The 20,667-nt window shown below is 46.1% G+C and overlaps 1 protein-coding gene across 10 annotated transcripts in view; it reads left to right on the top strand.

Moving 5' to 3' along the window:
- The window catches only part of RASAL2 (RAS protein activator like 2), a 206,580-nt gene that overhangs the window by 135,634 nt on the left and 50,279 nt on the right, over positions 1 to 20,667 (top strand). For all 10 annotated transcript variants that reach the window (XM_044439125.1, XM_044439124.1, XM_044439123.1 and 7 more), the window contains one exon: positions 15,350 to 15,459. In XM_044439125.1, the coding sequence (XP_044295060.1) occupies positions 15,350 to 15,459 (110 nt within the window). The remainder of the gene's footprint in view (positions 1 to 15,349; positions 15,460 to 20,667) is intronic.

Raw genomic sequence — 20,667 nt, 5'->3', positions numbered from 1 at the left:
GCCAGAAGGCAAGAATGCTGTGTGCCTTTCGCAGGTTAGTGGGCTTGGTTGGACTTGGAACAGGGAGATCCGGAATCAGATTATTTCTCAGCCCCGAGATTTGTTGGACAGAGACAAACCCAGGGTTCGCGTTAGGGCACACTGAGAACCTTTTGCTTCAGAGTTTGTTCAGCCGCTTCTGCTGCTAGGAAGCTGAGCAGGTTGTGCTGGGCGTGGGCGTGAGCACGCCAGCGGTGAGTGACGAGCATCCTCAGCGAGTCTGCATGCAGCCACTGGCTCCGGCAAAGTTTCCCAGGAGCGGTCGTGAGGATCAAACGGAACTGACCCGGAGGAAGGAACAGAATGGAAATGTAACAACCTGGATTCCAACCTCTTTCTGCCCTCACTTCCTGGACCAAGCATGACATCATGTTCAGAAACAGATGGGCCGTCTCACAATTAAGGAATTTAGAAAAATGTTGCATTCAGGGAGTGTGCTTTTCCTTTTTTCTTTTTTTCTTGACTTTTTACAGACGGGCTATTTTAAAACCCAGTTCTGAATAGAACATTCACTTCTAGCACATTTTCCACAGTTCTCTGTCTAGGCTGCAAATAGTGGCATCCATACAGAGAGTCACTCATCTGTGCAACATTAATAGGCCTTTGTCCAGCACTGAGAAATTTGATTTACAGTTACATAATGTACTATAAGCAAGCGGATTATTCCCTTCACTTTCCCTTTTTAGAAGGATCTCTTCAGATAGCTCTCTGGCTGTAGAATGGGAACCACTCATATTTAAGAGGCTCAGTGCTTAAACTTGGTTTTCCTCTCTCACTTAAATATTTCATTTCTTTTGAGATGTCAATTTGTTGCATGAGGAATATCCTGCAATACGAAGGTTGTTTGGCAAGCAATTCAGCTGCAGCTCAGAGAGTGCATGGTTTGCAAGGAGAATATCTCGGGTTTCATCTCCAGCATTCCTAGATTGGGTCGGAAAGAACGGCTGTCTGGGAGCCAGAAGAACTACTTCGGTTCCTGTAGAATGGGCCATGCTGAGTTGGATGAACAGCCTGACTCTGTATAAAGCCATTTCCTGCAAGAAAGGCAGGTGTTTGGCTTGCCGGCAGGAATCTGGAGAAGTGGCTTTTTACTGAAAGGATGGGAAGGACATTTAGCGCATTGGTTCAGACACCGGTCTGTGAAGCAGGGAGTTCCCACTCGAGAGCGCTGCAGTCCCCACTTCCCGCCTTCCACTGTCTTCATCCATCCAAGGCAAGGCAGATACCACCGAGCAAGAAAAGCGTGATCTGGAGGCTCAGATGGGCATTCCTAAAGAGAAGCTAGTAACCTAGCTGCCCTGAGGAAGCCAGTCCCGGGAACTGGCTTCCTCTGAGTTGTGTGTGTGTGTGATTTGCCCCCCGTCCCCGCCCCCAGCACTCAAGGCAGCGCAAAACAGAACTGTTTGATAAGGAAAAGCTAAGTGCCTTTTCTCTGTTTGAAGGACTAACGAGGAGGATCATGTGGCCCTTCGGTCTCGACAGCGTTACTTAAAACATGCAGGGATAGCAATAGATAGACTTGTAATAAAACAAGTGAAACAAAAGATGAAACGTTTCTTCTGAAATGTTGTTTGTTCCTGTGCCCAAGAAGTCAGCTTGCAAAGCACATATCGTGTACCCTCCTTGTTGGTTCACCTAAATTCTCAGCTGCAAATTTGCCAGTTAATACTTGGATAATTGGAATTTTCACTGGGGGGTTTTGAGAGCAACTGTCAATGTTTAATGAGACATAACTGTTGGAAATCTTTCTGACATGTGTCCTAAATTTCCCTTTGTTATGCTAGAGCTACTAATTTGTTTCAGTTTAGCATCATCTTCTTGGGTTGATTTCATGCTTTTCAGATCTCTAGCAAGGCAGAGTTTATCACGACTCCTCCTTTTGAACAGTAGCTTAACCAACCAGCCCCGACAAACGACTCTTGTGAGCTATTGAATTATTTGTGAGGCTATTTCCTGAATTTGCTCCAAATGACTGACCTTGAAGTTTTGTGCTTTTATGGGGGCTGTCGTGAATGAAATCAGGCTATTGCCTCGTGGACTGGCAGCAGCATTTCTCCTAGTGAGTTCTGCACATCTGCGTGTATACATACAAATGCACGTGTACTTTAGTGTTGCCTATTCGGATGACGCTGCGAAGGTATTCCTAAGTTGCTTTATCCGCTCATCTTAACACTCTTTTTCTGTGCTGCAGCCATGCTCCTGCTGGGGATAGCTGATGCTTCCTCTCATAATTTCTGTTTGTTTCCAACATCTCAGCCAGAAATATTGCATTCTTGCTCTGTAAGCTGAAATACAGATTTCTCAGCTTTCTTCCTGATCTTCTGTCGTGCTGTCTCTTATGTCTGTGAATGACTTTCCTCCTTTTCCCTGAGCCACTTTGATCGGAAAGGTCATGAAATCAGCCATCACTTACTGCTCCTACGATTAAGTTCGATTTTACCTGCATGCTTAAACACCCTGTGCTTGGCAGCCCTGGAAATAAGTGGTCAAAAGAAGGAGCGCGAGTGAGCAATACGGAGACCAGCAGTTGCCCATGCCAGAAGCTGGATGGCTTGATTTCGGTGGCTAGGGGTTGGCACTTGCCCTGCATTTCAGCCATTGTCCTCAAGGTGGCGTTCCTTGCACTTGAAGGGCATCTCACTAACCTAGCAGGGATGAGCAGTCTCTGAACAGGCCTGAAAGGAAGAGGGGGAATGTTTGTTGGGGATGATGGGATTAGTGAGAGTACCTTGCCCGCTTCTGATCTCCATATGCATATGAGATCAGAACTAATGGGTTTTAGGAACAGGCTTTCTAATACAAAATATTATCTTTTACCATTCTCTTCAATTCCTACTGAAAACTTGGGGTGACAATATATAAAGAGCTCATTACCTGGCAAAGCAGCTGCAATTTAAAAAATATGGTTTTGCTGCATTATAAAAAGGTACATCAACAAGAACTTCATTGCTCTGTCCTGAAGTTCCTGTTGTACTTAACTCTGCATTTCTCTCTTACTTTTATGCCTTACGTAGGTAGATGTTGCAACTCTCTGAACAGAATTCTGCAAAAATGACACAATGCATAATCAATGATAGGGAGGATGCAGGTGGCACAGTGGGTTATACCGCTGGGCTGCTGGGCTGCTTGATTGAAAGGTCGCCAGTTCGAATCCGCACACGGAGTGAGCGCCCGTGCTGTGTCCCAGCTGCTGCCGGCCTTGCAGTTGGAAAGCATGCAAATGCAAGGAGATAAACAGGTACCACTTCGGTGGGCAGGTAACAGTGTTCTGTGCCCTTCGGTGTTTAGACATGCCGGCCACATGACCACGGAAATTGTCTGCGGACAAGCGCTGGCTCCCTCGGCCAGGAAACGGAGATGAGCACAGCCCCCTAGAGTCAGGCATGGCTGGACTTAATGTCAAGGGGAAACCTTTACCTTTTATAATCAATAATATGTTTTGTCATTGGAACTAGGTCTGACTGGGAACCAGTTTTCAGTGGCAGGTTGCTGACCTTGCATGCCGCATCCTAGGAAGCATTTTCTCCCCTCCAGCTGCAGTCTGGTGGGACAGTGTACCTTTGAGCATGGGTAGAATATTCCTAACACTAAAGTAACCACAGCTATTTCTCACCAAGTTAGTATTAACGGATAGCATTTAGAGCACCTGGTTTAATCACTCGTTTTTATAACTGGCTAGTACCTGCCATTCTAAGTGCTTATTTGGCTGTTCAGTAATACTTCGGGTTCAAACCATTAATCCCCCCCTTCCCACTGCTACCTGGGCAGCCCTGTAAATGTCAAGACCCCGATATTTCAGGCTACAAAGAATGCTAGGCTCTGTGGAGGAAAATTTCCACCTGATCTTCCCTTGCAGAAAGCTTGTGCTTCCCCGTGTGTTCTTATTTTTAAGCTTGGTTAAAGGGACAGCAAATATTATTCCTATTTACATAATGTGTAATTGTGTGTGTGTGTGTGAGAGAGAGAGAGAGAGAGAGAGAGAATGAGAAAGGGTGGGGGAGAGATGAAAACATTTCCCTATCAAATACCTTATTTGAATTCTACAGGCTGATTTGGTGCTACATAATAAATCTTCTCTGTCTGTTGGTTTTGTTAGTCTTTCAAGAGAATAATGCCATCAAGCACGTCTTTGGCTTATATATTATGAAACAGAGTAAGGAGCAGAGCTGTTGTTTCAACTGCTAAGCTCAATTTTAAATCGCTTTAACTTTGTTTGGTGTACGCACATCCCCTCTCCCTTCTCTTTTTAGCTGAAAAATGACGCTTAGTGAGGAACAAGATTGTATTTGTTTTGCTTTTTTCCCTGTTCCTGTCCTCAAATATGTATAGTCTCCCTTCCCTCCTTGCCTTGATGCATTGATCAAAGAGATTTGCACAGCTTTCTAGTCACCTGTTTAGACATTCTGGGGATACTGCATATCAGTGTGTGTTCATAATTCATATCATTTTGTCCAAATATGCAATCATGCAGATCTATTTGGTGAGTCCCGTTTTTTTCTACTTGCTTGATCAGCTAACCTTGCTGGATGCTTCCTGCCTTTCCCCTCTAGCTTGGTAGATCCCAGGAACGCCGTCATCAAGCGGATTTATTTACCCCATTCGCCTTTTAGTTTGTTCCTGCTAATGAAACAGGGCAAAAATCAGTTTTTGTGGTGCTTCTCTCTGGAAATGCCCTTCCTCCCACTTATTCCTGCTCCCAGTTTTATTCCCTTACACCCTGAAAACCAGTTGCTCTTTCTTACTGCCTTGCTTCACACGCCTTCCTGTTTTTAATCTCTCAGTGGCATCTGCCCTGCCCTGCACATAAATAAGTCAATAAATGTTGCATATATGGTTTTCCTCCAGCATGCTGTGCTGCTAAATATTTTTCTACCCATTTCATGGCTTTAAGTTGTTGGCTTGTTTATTTTGAAGTATTTGGCCTTGTTTCCATGTTACTGATGCCATTTTTTCTTGGTTTGCTATTTGGTCCATCTGTGGTATTTATACCATAAAGAGATTGCCTTAAAAACGAGCACTTCCTTGAGCATGTGGAGACAGGCCAGCGCTTGCTGCTGGGGGCCGCTGGAGTGATAGTTTGGGGGCGGCTGTCTCAGCTTCCTGGCTGAGCCTGCTGGATCCTGAGAAGCTCAGGATGGCCAGCGGGACACTCACGGGGTTGTCTCAACACGTCATCAGCCCAAAACAAGTTACCCATGCTTGATTTTGGCTGTTGGGCGATATTAAATTGCACTATGCACATAATATTTTGGCTTTCTCAACTGGCCAGGTGATCTGTAAGTAGGGGAAATTAACAATCAGCCCATTGTCGTGGCTGGATCACTTCCTTTCGAGGTCTGGCCCTTTTGCAAGGGAGAGGGAACCTTCAAAATAGGCTGCCCGTGGAGGCTAATGGATTCCAGTAGATTCTAGAGGATCCTGGGGGATTTCCCTGTGCATATGGCTGCCATGAGCCAAGGCTCCTTCTCTGAGAAGTCAAAAGCCACAGACTGTTTTCCCTGTAAAATTTTCTATATCGCTCCCGAGTACAAATCACCCAGGACGAATCTCTTGAGCACACACAGTGTGGTTTGTTGAGCCCAATCTAGTGTTTACTTCCAGGAACTCTCCTCATGAGCATGCCTGGGGCTCACCTTTTCAGTAGGGGCTTTCTGAAAATGAGCACGCCTCCTCTCCGTGCACTGCTCATTCAGTGGGGCCTCCCACCTCTGCTGACACCCCGCCGTGGGATTGAGGGGGGCGGTGCCTGGCACTGATAATTCCTCATCCTCAGAGACCCCTCCCGCTGGCTGTACATCTCGGCTGTTCCCAGGAACTGCCTGGCTTGGCAAAGCATCTGGCCTTGAGGTAATCACCTCTGCCGTCTCGGAATCTTGACATAACCCATCCTCCCCAACCCCACTGTAATTTGTCCCACGTTCTGATTCCGAATCGTTTGGGATGCAGCCAGCAATCCTTGAGAATAATTTCCCAAAGTAGCCAACCTTCTCACTCCCAACCTTCTCACTCCTTCTCACTCGTGAGCCGCCCCGAGGCTTTGTTGCGATGGGGCGGCATAGAAATGTTTTAAATAAATAAATACATACATACACACTGGCTGGTCACTCTGTGGAAGGCAGAGGTGGCTTAGGCAGCTCGCACAGTCACACTCACGTGGCTTCTCTGCTGATTCTTTTGGATCTTGTGGCAGCTTTTGACACACCCAGCCGTGGTGTCCTCTTAGGTCAGGAGCTGGAAGTGGTTCTGCCCTTTCTCGGATGGCCAGTTCCCAAACGTGGTGCCGAAGGATTATTGCTCCGGGTCTTGGTAGCTGCGCTGCTGGGTTCCACAGGGATCTATTCGAGCTCCTGTGCTTTTCAGGATCTCAGTGTTTTCGCTGCTGCAAGGTACCCAGAGATGTGGGCTGAGCTGCCATCTGTATCTCCTCTTCGTCAAATGCAAATGAGGCGGTAGGTGTCACTAGAGGTACAGGTGGGCTCAGTCCCTTTGATGTACCAGCTCTGCCTTTATCTAGACGGAGGGAGCTTAGTTACGGTCATCCATGCTCTGCCAAGGGTTCGTCTTGATCAGTGCAGTGTTAAATATGGAGCTGTCATTCGAAAATGGCCCAGAAGCTTCAGCCATTCCAAAACGACATGGTAAGTCTGTTGACAGGGACTAGAAAGCAGGGCCGTGCGAGGACAGCGCTATTCTGGCTGCCTGTCCATTTCCAGACCTGATTCAAAGTGTTAGTTTATTTGTTCGTTTATTCATTTATTTGATTTATATCCCACTTTTTTCTCACAATAAATGCAGAGTGGCTTCTATCATTCTGCTCCTCCTCCTGGTCTCTGTCTTACCCCTGCAACAACAACCCTGTGAGGGAGGCTGGACTGGGAGTCTGCAACTGGCCTGAAGTCACCCAGCTGGCTCATTCAAAGCACTGAAATTATTTGGGCCAGGTTCCCTGCAGGGCTGTCTCCTTCCCTAAGATCATCCTCAGTGGTTCTTCTTCTGTTTTTCTATTGCCTAGTAGTTTTAAACTTTTATATTTTATCTTGTCATGTTGTATCTTAGGGTTGTAATTGGCTATAGGTCAGTGTAGAGATGTAATAAATAAAAATGAAGGTTAAGGAATACCTTGTCTGTGGGCCCCTGTTATCCCCAGCCTTCTGTTTCACAGTAAACCCGGCCCGCTGCCGGCCGGTTGGTGCGCAGTGTGCGTCAGAGGTTAGGAGAGAGCTCAGTTGTGCACAAGGCGCAAGACAATAAGCTGCACTCAGCCCCTTGGATAGGTGGGGAAGTCTGCCCGGTGGATCCGCACCCCTTAACCTAAGACTGTTGAATTTGTGCTGAGCTGCTTTCTCCTTCTTGGGCCAGGCATTTCCACTGGAACTGGAACTTCCAGTGGAGAACACCCTTGAAGTAAGCACAGCATCTCGCGTGATGTGTTAGAAGCATGGGCTCCAACCACTGGATCCCGCAGCCCACTCCGTGCAGGACTCGAGTCTCCCATCCCAGTTCCAAACAGGCCTGATCCTGCTTAGCTTTCGAGAGTCTTTGGATAGAATGCGTCAGTGTTGGCAGGCTGCCCTAAGGAGTCAGTAGGGCAAAGAAGGCAGCCAGAAGGAAAACGAGGCACAGTGACCTGGAGAGGCAGACAAAGCTCACGGCCAGGAAACGCGACCACGAGCGTATGCCACCCTCCTTAGGTTGCATTCAGGTTAGCATGCACAGTTTCCTGGACACCTCTCCCCTAGCCCCTGAGCTGCGGCCAGTTGCTGCCCCTAGATCAGGTGGTTTTTACTTGATAAAACATGCATAAATTGTTCCTCATTGTGATTGAGAAATATGACATACATATAGAATCTGAAAAACATGAACCATCCGGGCTAGGTATAAACTGGAGTAGAGTTAAGGGACAGGCAGTCTGGAAGAAGGGAGAAATTTCTTCTGGTGACCAGAACAAGCATTCTGGAAAGTCTCTGCGTAGAATCCCCACTCTACAACCTCAGCTCTTAGACCACAACTCCTCACATACTGGTGCCCAACTTGACTGTAGAATTTGTATTAAATAATACAGTGGTACCTCGGCTCACGAACGCCTCAGTTCATGACCAAATCGGGTCGTGAACAGAAATGTCATAAAATTTTTGCCACAGGTCACGAACTCTGTATCGGGTGACGATCGCAAGTGCGCCTGCACGGGAGGAGATGGCCGCGACTGCACCTGTGTTCCCTGCCCGAGCGAGCCCATGCCCCCCCCCACAGCGCACCTGCACCCACGTCTGCCTCCCCCCCCCTGCATGCCCATGATCTCACCCATCTCCCCCGACCCCCGAGAACGATTGCAGCCATCTCCCCCCCACCCCCACAGCACGATCGCTGCGGAGCGGGGGAGATGGCAACGATCTTTGTTGTTCTTTGTCACTTTGCTTCAAATTTTTGTAAGTAAAAAAAAATAGTTGAAGAACGGATTAACCTTATTTGCAATGACCCTTATGGGGAGATTTGACTTGGCTCACGACCAGTTTGGGCCGCAGCCAGAGTCATGGAACGGATTAAGTTCGTGAGCCAAGGCGCCACTGTATATGTTTTGAAAACCTGCTGCGATGTTTTGACCAGCAGCCGTCTCTCCCCATTACATCTGTTTCTTATGTCCATCCTGTCCATATTCCAAGCAACTCAGGTGATGCATCTTTTAACATATCATATCACACAGTTGAATTTGCCTCCAAACTTAACATGTTTTAAATGGATGCATCTAAATGTTTTAAATTAAAAACAGAAAGTTTATAACAACCGCAAAATACCTGGTTCTTGTCATGTGAATTGGTGGGTTCCTACTCATCTTGTTTCTGAGATTCAGCAGAAATTGTGCTGTATTTCTCATTACAGAGATCATCAGATTGAGGCATTGATTCAGCTACTAAAGTGCAATTAGTTATGCAGAAAGTGTCTGTTTTGTCAGTTGGAGCTCTCAAATATTTTCAAGGCTATGCAAAGTAATTAAATATGCCCCCATGAGAGGAGGCTGTTGAAAAACCTGTTGTTTTCCATGCCTCACTTTTTAGCTTGATAGGAGTTTAATTCGGTGCAGTCATACAGAATGAAGCATTTCTGAGCCGCTCTTGCAACATCTTTTGGTACTCAGTGTTAAGAGTGCAGGGATGCTGACTTTCGAGGTTCATGAATGGGGAGGATTGCCCTTATGATCTTACCCTAAATAAGTTTCATTTGCTCTCAGAAACATCAGTAAATCTCTTTGGACGTATAGTTCTCACATGCAGTAAATGATTTCTGATTGACTGGGACCAGTTAAGAAAGAATGAAACAATTATCCATTGAAGGAGCTGTGCAAAGAGCAGTCTGGAAAGGGGGGGTTTCAAGCTGACCCTCCAAACCACGGTTTTCACTCTGACAAGTAAACATTTGGCTTAGATTTATTACAAATAATAACTTTTTGCAAACAGTGGTTTGCAAAAGTATTTGTCCCCTATAATCTCTCCACATTTTGCTGTTCCTGCCTGCTATTGAAATGGACTTAGTTGGCATTGCTACCATTTGATGTACTCAAAGATACTCAGCATTGTGAAGGTGCAAAATATGTTTATTGCAGCATGAAAGTTAAGTCAACAAACAAAAGAACTAGCTCTTGTTGTTTGCATAAGTATCCGACCCACCCGAGGCAGTACTTGGCGGAAGCATCTCTCGCTGCAGTTGCAGCTACAGGGGTTCCTCAGAAACTCTCTGTTTGCCTTGAGCATCTGGAGCCTGCAGCGTTTGCCCCTTCTTCCCGGCAAAACTGCTCCATCTCTGTCAGCCTAGATGGGGCTCACTGCTTGTCCATTGGAATGGGAGCTGGGCCATTCTAAGGTTCATGTTTTTCTATCATTCCCGTGTTACTTTGGCTGTATGTTTTCAGTCATTACCCTGCTGGAAGGTGGATCTCGGCACCAGTCCCACGTTCTCTGCAGATCGAAACAGGTTTTCCTCTAGAATTACCCTGTATTTGGCTCCATCCATCTTGCGCTCAAGACCAGTTTCCCAGGAAACTGCCAAGGAAAAGCATCCCCACAACACGATGCTTTGGTGATCTCCACAACCATGAGTACAGTATTGACAATGAGCAGTGCCAACGGTATTTTGCAATCAGCACGGTTGACTCTGTGTCATGGAGAGTATTTTGCTGCAAAGCCAAAGAGTTCACTTTTGGTCTTATCAAACCAGAGTAACTTTTCCCACATGCCTTTTTGTGAACTCCAAATGGGCTTTGACGTGTGTTTGTTTCAACAGTGTATTTCTTCTTCCCACTCTTCCACAAAGTCCTGCTTTTTGAAGTGTCAGGTTAATGTTCCGTGGATGGTTTCTCCCGTTTCAGCCGTTTCTCCCCAGTTTCTTCGGAGTTTCCACTGGCCTTTGGTTGCCTCTCTGGCTGATGCCCTCCTTACCTCATCGCTTAGTTTTGGTGGAAGGCCTCCTCTAGGCAGAGATACAATTCAGCCATATTCTTCCATTTTGTGGTCATGGATTTCAAGGTGCCCTGGAGAATTTCCTAGTTTAAGATAATTTCTTGTAATCCAACCCTGGTTAATGCTACTCTTCAACTTTATCATGGAACTGTTTTGAGAGCTCCTTGGTCTTTTTGATGCTGTTTGTTTAGATTGACTCTCCAACAAACTCTGGGACCATCCAGGAACAGTATTTAATATGAGATCAAGTGGAACTGGAATCGCACACAGATGGATTCCGTTCGGCCTGTTCACGTTGCTCTAGGTTTGGCACTGCAAACGGGGGGAACACTTCTGCAACCAACAAGAGCCAGTTTGTTTTTGTCCCACAATAAAAATATTTTTGCAGCTATACAGTAGTAGCTTGTGTACATTAAATGGCAGCAGTGCCAAGGGGAGCGAATGCTTCTGCCAGGCCCAGTATCTATAAAGATATTTGACTTGAAACAACAGGGTTCCAGAAAGAGATTTTTAAGAGGAATGTCAAATGGGGTGGAGCTGATATAAGGGGAGCCCTCCTGTTTCCGGTTCAACATCATCTTTCCCTCTGTAGTCAAGGAGATGCCATGGGAAGCCAACAATGAGGGCAGGAATTTAGTACGATATGGAGGCTGTTGCAGATGGAGAAGCCAAGTGAAGTCAAGTCCTGCTATTACCATTTTAAGGAAAAGCATGATCTGTGTCCTGTGCATATCTCATTAGACATCAGCTCTGCTGAATTCATTTGGGTTTACTACTAGGTATGTTTATATAGCACTGCAGCCTTGGTTAAGTTCCGGGCAAAGTTCTGTGCATTCTCTCTTTTATTTTTATTATTTTTTGGTATATTTTTATCGCTGAAGGGCAAATCACAAAACTGTTATGTGAAAAGTGGAGCATTTTAAGAGAACATTACTTTCAATTTCTGTATTACAGGCACCTTGAACAAGATTACTCAGTTAAATAAAAAATTGTAGAGTGCAGTGACTGAGACCAAAATACAACTGGGAAACCTAGTTCATATCTGACCTCTGCCATGAATTCAGTGGGGTGGCCCTAGACAAGCCTTTTCCTTGGCTTAATCCCCGCCCCATGTAATATGGGGATAATGTAATGTTGCAAAATTTGCCTTCAAAATTTGTTTAAGAATTACAGGTAATAAACACTTTCAACACTTAGAAACATAGCGAGTCAGAAGGGGTCTCCTGGGCCATCTAGTCTGACCTTCAGCACCGGCCGGCTCCGCTCACGACATGCCCACCATGTGCCTGTCCAGCCTATCTTTGAACACCTGCACCGATGGTGCCTCAACCACCTCCCATGGAAGCCCATTCCACACCCTCAGGGTCCTGACTGTCAGGAAGTGCTTCCTGGCATCCAAATGGAACCTTGGCTCCCTGAGCTTTCCTCCGTTGGAACGCGTCCTGCCTTCCTCCGCAGGGGAGAACAGGTCTCTACCCATCTCCGTGTGACATCCCCTCACATACCTGTATGCCGCCAACACATCCCCTCAGAGTCCCTTCTTCTCCAGGCTGAAAAGATCCAGCTCCCTCAGTCTCTCCTCATATGACTTCCCCTACAAACCAGCCACCCTCCTAGTGGCCCTTCGCTGCACTGATTCCAGCCTTGCTATATCCCTCTTGCAATAAGGGGCCCAGAACTGAGCACAGGACTCCAGCTGCAGGCGCACCAGTCGTATAGAATGGCAGGAATAGCTCTCTCTCTCGATCTAGAAGCCACACTTCTGGCTATGCAACCAAGGGTGGCGCTCGCCCTCTTGGCCACCGCATCACACTGCTGACTCATGTTCAGCCTGCAGTCAACCAGCACCCCGAGGTCCCTTTCGCAAGTGCTGCTCTCCAGCCACTTGTCCCCTAACCTGTACTTATGACACCCATTCCTATGCCCCAAGACCTTGCACTTATCCACACTGAATGCCATCCTGTTGTCTCCTGCCCACTTCCATAGTCTGTCCACTTTAGTATATTAATGCTAACGATTATTTATTACCATTATTATTGCTTGCTGTCACCTTGGGCATGCAATCTCTTATGTACCTTGCTATTCCCTTCTATAAATACCTTTATTCTTTTAGTTGAATTCCAGCACTGTCCCCAAGAGAGAGCCTAAAGCATGTATTGATTATCTGCCTTTTAGTGGCACTTCTCAAAGCTTCTACCAAAATGGCCTGTAGACAAGGTTGATTTTCGATGTGGCGCACGGCTCCAAATATGCCGCCCTTAACAAAGCTGCCCTTTCCTCTTTAGGCATCCCTACTGTGTGCTTTTAGGTTAGATTAGTGTTGCATTTTGAATTATTCTGCCGTGACCGAAAGATCCCATTGTTGTTCTCCTGGCGCTTGTTTTACTGATCCCTCTTTGCCTCTTTGTGCTTTTTTTGGAAGAAGAGTTAAAACAACAACAAACTGGACTGTCACAACAAAACAATGTGAATGCGGAATAATGAAAAATAATAGAGCAATACAATCCTATCTACTGTAAAAATAATATGAAGCATAAAATGATGTCAAGTAAATAAAAATAGTCCAGGTTCCATATTTGACAAGTGATTATTGTCCGGATTTTGCCTCAGTTACTTCTTTGACTTAACTGTTGTCCCAATTCACTTAGGAAATCTCCACACCTTGGTTTAGGATTCTTCTCAGGTTTATAAACATCTCAGTTCATTTTCAGTGCTGGATTTCTGTGGGAGCTGAAATGGTTTTGCTTTATTACTTTATCCTTTACTTCATTTTTCCACGTTAAAAGCCCTCAAGGTGATGTTGCAATAATAGCGATACGCTTTTGAAACAGTCCAATCCTTAAAAACAAAAACAGAATAAAAAGGAGCCACATCAGAGCAGTACTTAATCCTTATTGTATAGTAAAACCTGAGGTGGGGCCACTTCCTTCTTTTGCTTTGTGGAGCTAATCAAAACTAGGCATCTGCTAGAGTTAGATTTCAGTCCTGCTAGAGTTTACCTCCAAGAATAAGGCAGCACATGATTGAATTAAGCAACTCCTTGCTTTGCACATCTTCGCACGAGAACTGTGGGCACACTTTCCCTGAAGTATCATTGCGGAATCTGCTGAGCAGACAGTTGTGCCAAGCTGGCACGAGATGTATGGGCAACACTAGCAGCACATTTCTGTCATCAACTCTTTCTCGAGGAAAGTAATGATTGGAACCGAGTGAAATGCTCGCATTTTCCTGCCTGATCCACATCCTTTTGCTGGGGCTGAGAGAGCTTCCGTACCTGTGCGTGCGTACTGGAAAGCTTTTGGCACCATGTCACTCTGGAGCTGTGGCACATGCCCACCCATTCAAAGCAGGAGTGGGCAGAAGGGGAGATGTGTGAGACTTCCACTCCCAGAAGCCCCTCTCATTACGACCCATGATCAGGAATGCTAGGAGCAGAAGTCCAGAACATCCAATGAGCTGTTAAAAGATACAGTGAAAGACGCTTGCTTGACTGCATCCTGAAGCATTTCCTTTGAAGAAAACACTGACAAACATTGGTGTTTGTGGGCTTTAGAGAGGTAAATGAGGCCAGAGGTGCTTCAGAAAAAGGAAATGGCTCTGGTGGAGAACTAGGCATGGGAGATCCTGGCGAGGTGAGTTCGGCCTGGCAGATTTAATATTCCCAGGCACACAGGGCTGTGTTCCATTTCTCTGTTTGGAATTCATTCTTGGTGGGCAGGCAATTTTTAGAATACTTCCCCTCTCCCACCCCTCCCTCCATGCCAAATGTGAAAAGCAAGGACTCGCACTTCCCCAACTGACCAGCCCCTATCTGAAGTGTGTGAGCATGACTGGAGACTTGTATGATGAAGGAAGCGCACTCCTGCGCAGAGAAAACCAGCATTTCGGAGGAGAAAATGGGACTAAATCCATCTCCCTGACTTGGTAGTCTTCTCTGTGCAGATATGTGTGTGTGTGTCTTTAGCTGTATAGCATTAAGGAACAGTTGCTGGGGAAGGTGAGAGCTTTCCTAGCCTCCCATTTCAGCATTTACTGAACTTGCAATCCTTCATTGGTAAACTAATCAGGCAAAGCATTAACTGCTTAATTCGTAAGGCTGGTTTTAATCAGTGGAAGATTTAACCAAAATCATACTTGGTTGTTGTTTGTGTGTGTACTGGGGGCGGGGGGGGGTGTTATTTTGTAATGCTGTTTGGTCCTGGTATACAATTAGCATTGGGAATGAAAAAGAAGATATAGAAGATGACTTTCTGTCAGGAGTGATAGCTTGTGTTAAATTATACATATCCCTTTATTATCTCAAAGAGTAATCTTTGCGGAGCTTCAGTGAGACAAATTTATTGAAATGTAATTGATCAATTAGGGAAAGAGAGCAGACTTGCTTCCATGCATCGCTTCCTTCCCCGACAGCCTTCCGTCTGCTTGCTTGGTGGTTCGTTCGTTGCATTTCTGTGCCACCCCACAACCAAAGCCCTCAGGGCAGTTCACACAGCCCATAAGTCATATCTTCCTGTTCAAGTTTATTTTGCAAATCCACGCGTAGTTACAGTTTTATTCCCATTTAGTTAAAAGGCTATTTGATGGGATCTGGAGGCAAAGGAGGAGGCTCTCAGCCCGGCAGCCACTGTCCTCCTTATGTCTGGATAAACAGGGACTGTTCTTTGACTCGAAGAAACGCCCAGAATCGTTCATACAAGATTACCAGACTCCCTCCCATGATTACCAAGTTGACGATGACCCAGTGCTGGCTTCTTCAGTTTAGAAGCCATTTTAAGAAGAGATGATGATGATGATGATGATGATGATGATGATGATGCTATAATTTGCACTGTTTCACTTGCTGTGTCTTTTCCTCTTAGGGCTTCTTCAGCAAACGGCTTAAAGGCTCCATCAAAAGAACCAAGAGCCAGTCAAAGTTGGATCGGAATACCAGCTTCCGTCTTCCATCTCTTAGGCCCACTGACGACAGGTAGGAGTCTCCGTGAAAACCTAAGAGGGATGCTGCCCTTCACAGCCAGGCATTTGGCAAGCAGCAGCTTCTGTGCGTACGTGGGGACCACACACAAAACCGAGGAGCAGTCATGCCAAAGCTAAGCTCACTGTTACTTTCTTTTATGAGAAACAAACTCCTGCGGGCCGTTTATGTAGGTGGGTCAAGACCTGTTTTGCCCTGCAGAGGAGGGCAGGACACGCTCCAACGGAGCAAAGCTCAGGGAATCAAGATTGGATCTGGATACCAGGAAGTATTTTCCGATGGTTAGGACCCCGAGGGTATGGAATGGGCTTCCACGGGATGTGGTTCTGGCCCCATCAGTGAGGGTGTTCACAGGTAGACTGGACATGCACAGGGTAGGCATGTCGTGAGCGGAGCCGGCTGGAGTGGGGGGTCAGACTAGATGGCCCAGGAGACCCCTTCTGACTCACCCTGTTTCTATTTAAAAGCCTAGTGAAACCTGCGAGTCCCTTTCACAGGTGCAGCTGTGCAGTTATTGTGACTGGTATGTTTTAGCCATTGCCGTACAGCAATGTTCCAGCCGGGAAAGTGGGAGAAAACCTGCGAGGAGAGCTTCCAGAGCAGCAGCTGTATTAACCTGTTGCAGGAGCATCAGTGAAGAGATCTAGTGGAATACAAGCTTGATGAAGCAGACTGCAGTCCGGAGAAGCCTTCAGGGCGCTAGCAGGCTCTTCATCGGTTTTACCAGAGCAAATACTAGGGCCGTGCGAAGTTGCAAAGGGCTGCAGAATGTTAAAGGAGTTGCTAGTTTTCCATCCTGCATTAGGGCCGTCGAACAGAGAAATTCCACAGTTGCTTGAACTCTGTGTAATTAAAATCTTGTAGAACTGTATTATTTTCCATGTCATTTGTTCCCTGCTTCCCATGTGAGGCCTGAGATCTAAACCTAGTCACGCTTCTGAGGCGACTTAGGATGCAGGTATCCCCAGACAGGCTCCAGGTCCTGGCAGACCTCTTCGGCTTGCAACATCGCTGTGTGGCTGTTTTCGTTTTCTCACTGTTTGTGGTGGTCAGGGGGTGCTGCACCGATCAGTAGCACTATCTTTCATGTTCAAAGTTTAGCTAAATAAAATAATGGTGACAGGGAAGTGTTACAGACATCTAACTGTCTTGTTCATTCTGTACTTTATAGGAAGCCTTTCCTCTGGGCATGATTTCCCATGGATGACATTGCTTTATAAATCACTCTAATCACACTCATGCTGTTTTAACTAGAGGTCTCTCATGAGTCACTGTTTGGGGGGATTAGTGGACCATAAAGATGGATGGCCTTCATTTGTACCTATTCAACAGGGCAGACTTTGGCTAGGCCAGACTGTTCGCTACAATATTGAATCCTGTATATTGAGGCACACTCGGGTTTTTTTTCGTTTTTGGAATGTCCAGCAATTGTAAAGGGAGACAATTTGTTCCTTTTGTGGGTGTTTTGCAAGGACAAGTTGTGGCATTTGGGGCCTGCAAAAATGATTTGTTTGCTTTGGGAACCGATGCGACTTTACAGATTAACGCTCACCTGGATCGCATCGCACAAGCCCGAGCCACAGCTCACTGTGGCTGAATTAAGCCAGGCAAGGTCTGGCACCTGCCTGTCAGTCACAGTTTGTTGTGCTGTACAAACCCAGGAAGGGTAGGTTGTTAGCATGGCTAACAGATCATATAGAACCCTAAAAGAGTCCATCGTGTTTTGGTGGTTTATTAACCATGTTTGTTGGGATTGATTACTGGAAGACCCTGGGACAAGGAGTGACGTGTGAACTGTTCCTGGTCCCCAGCATGCGCATGAAGTGTAGCCAGACGCATTTGATCGGCTTAATCGCTGCAGGAAACATGCAGGGCCTTGCTGAAGGCATGAGAGCAGCACCACCAGGCACTGTGAATTCCTTGCCGGATCCTTGAGATAAAGACGCTCTTGCTCATGTCGAGCCAAGGAATGATTTGCATAAATAACCCACGGCCATTCTTCCCTCCAACAACCCCTGCAGCCTGGGTTTGGATGATGCAGCAGTTCATGGCATTCCCCACCAGGGCCTGAATTTTCGGGATGGCTGCTGGCCCGCACGGCAACTCACCGCAGCTTAAACAAGGCACGGTGGGCTGTGGACTGGCCCATTTCTCTACCAAATTACCACGAACTGAGACAGGAGGGCAGTCGGAAAGGTTATGTGGAGGCTGTTGACCAAAGATGTGGCGGTGGTTTTCTCAGTTCGCCCATCCATTTCCTCGGAGTGGCAGAGCAGGAAGCGATCCGACTGCTGTAGTGCACGCTCAGGATTGGGATATGCTGCTGGAAACATTCCACAGCTGCCATGAGGTGGTCTTTCCCCCGTCACCCCAAAATCTCTCTCCTTTTTGACAAAATGCTTGGAGCTTCGGTCTTTTATTAAGTTAAGCTAGTCAGCCAGGATGGGCTTGGTGATGCAGTGTGAGTGATGTGAAGGTCATTAGCAAGAAGCATCCCTGTTAATGACCCCCCTAACTGTATAATTAGTTCTGTCCATTTCAGGGAGTTGATTGCAAGCTGTTTTCTCCGCCCCGTTCCTCCAACCAGAGGCAATCTGGTTCTCTCGTCTCACACTTGAGAGGCTGTCCTTCCGAAATGACCTCGTCAATTCAACTCCGCATCCCAGACCCTTTTTCTGGTTCAGGTTCGGAGTCTGTGGCACATTGGAATGCTGCATTTTGGGAGAAATAGGCTAATCCCCACACTGCTAATGTGGAAGAGGCACACGTACAGCCTTTGCGCCAGGGGGTTGCGAGAGTTTGGGGATCTTCATTCACAAGGGCTGAGCAGGGCTGTCGGGGATCCGGCGTTGGGGGGGGGGTTCACACACGGAGCCCACTGTAGGTCAGGCAAGAATAGGAACAAGTGGGTCACCAGCACCCTGGTATTTTTCTCCCCGTGCCTCATCCCTCCCGCCATGTTCCCTCCCCCAAATAATTTAGGAAGCACACATGAATGTGCAAGAACCAGGCAGATAAGTGGACGGGGCTAACTCTGCCCTGCTGCCCCTGCTGGGCAGCCAGGAGAGCTTTGCATTAATGTCACCTGCTTGGCTAAAAAGCCTTCGGAACAATACGAAACACGTCTGAGCACACACCTGTCTTTTGTCATCTTGCCTTGATGGAGGATTCAAGTCGCCTACACCCCAGAGAGAATGCGACGAGAAAACCTCAGCAAGCACGTTTTTTATTCATTTTATCCTAAAAAATGTACCCCCCACCCTTCTGAAAGATTTTTCCCAGAGCTCTTTTCCACGCCCAGTATCTTTATAGTTACTAGTCTCCAGCTGCCGGCTGACATGCCTCTTTGCTACAAACACCTTTATTTTTCATTTGAAGTTTTTCCATACCATCTCTCATTAAAAATCGTGACAGTTTGCATTAAAAAAACAATTCGAACAATAAAATGCTGTGCTCGGAGTGAAATAATTTTATTCTGAAGAGACTCTACCTGTTTCAGACATTACTTAGCCTTTGGGTGAGGTAAGAATTGATCTCAGATTGTTCTCGGTGGCCCTACCCTTTCCTTCTGCTCATGTCAACAGCAGCGGTATGAGAAGCCTGATTTGAAGCCGGATAGTTTCTTAGAGAGTTTGTTAGCCAGACCTGAAAGCCTAAGGGCCTTTTCTTGACCTCTGTTCCACTAGAATCTGAGCATCCACAGTGCTTCTGAACAGGACTTCAACACTTCTATAAATCAGCTCAGTTTTCAAGGATTATTCTAAAAATAATGATGAACTTCTCTGCTACTGGGAATGCCAGAAGGGAGGGTTATGAAGGCAGTGGGGAGAGGAGTACAGATAAAGGAAGAGCCAGTCCTGTGTTTATCGAAGTTGTTGAGTAGCCAGGCTGGAGACCATGAGCAATGACACTTGTAGGACAGATGTGCCCGGAATGTCAGAGCTGTGTGCCTTCCAGCTGTTCTGCACAACAAGTAGGGTTAGAAGTTTGTTGTACTTAATGAAAAAGGGCGGCGGGGCGGGGGGGGAATGACTGGGAGAAATTTGTACATTGCTGTATTTTAAAATACAGCGATGGTTCAAATAATGTAGTTAATCATAATAACCCTGTTTGGAATGTTCTTGAAACTGCTGGTGCAATCCATTGATAAGTTTAGGCTACTACTCTGAACATATAACCCCGCAAAAAGAATTAGGCATAATCTAGCCAAAATATGCTCCCTTGTTGGATGTTTATGCTGTTAGAATCGGAGAAGCTGATCTTTTTTCGGGGTTGCCTGGCTATTGTAAACTTGAAGAAAGTATAAGGCCTGGATCATTACAAATAGTTTCATCCTAGGAGATAATCTGGCTATTTAATACTGTTTATTACTGTGCAACAGCTGGTGGTTGAGTGCAGAGCTTTTCTCCTAGCCTCTAGCCTCCGGGTTTTAGCTCAGAGATGTGAGTAACCTGATCCATGGCAGCATTTGCGGAAGTCATTAGAATCAGAGTTTTGATGTGAGGAGGAGAATGTTCCTTCCTGGAACATCTTGTTTTAGCTTAATGCTTTGATTGTGTTTAATATTAAAGCATTTATCTGTGACTCCTTTAATTCTCTAGCTTAATAGCAACATAGTCCGTCTTCGGTTCCAGTATTTCTGTAAATTTTATACTATTGTTTTATGTCTGGTAACTTTCACACTGTCTAACAGTAATAACAATAATAACAGCTACATGTTTGCATTGATACTCCAGATACTTGGCTCTGCTGGAGTTGGGCATGATTAATCTAGATTGCTAACCTATCTTTGATTAATCTTTATAACCAGTGGGTATTCTCTACCAGTGGGTATTCTCAAGTATTTTTCACTAGTGGGAACCCTCAGATGAAGATGAAAATACTTTCTGCCTCTGAAAGTGTATCTTGGTGTTTGCTCTCATTCTGCAAAGAATCCAGGGAAGAGGAGAGGGGAGGGGAGGAAAGAGCTGTGATCCTTATTCTCAAAGAGGATGTTAGGGAAGTCCCCAACCCGGCAGAAAGAATAAGGTTCTTTACAGTTCCTTTTAATAAAGAGAAATGGGAAATGATGCAGTCCTGGGTATTACGTAGGTTATGTGGAGGTGTGTTGGGAGACGTCTGTGCATCTCATGCTCTGGTGGATAGAAACTGCTAAAGGTACCAGCTGAAGAGTTTCCAGTAGAGTACTTCCTGGCAGCTATT

The sequence above is a fragment of the Varanus komodoensis genome, unplaced genomic scaffold, assembly GCF_004798865.1.
Source record: "Varanus komodoensis strain SLA01 unplaced genomic scaffold, ASM479886v1 scaffold34_1, whole genome shotgun sequence".
In the NCBI taxonomy this organism is placed as follows: Eukaryota; Metazoa; Chordata; class Lepidosauria; order Squamata; family Varanidae; genus Varanus; species Varanus komodoensis.
Note: the sequence above shows the minus strand (reverse complement) of the source record. Positions and strands in the feature narration are given on the sequence as shown.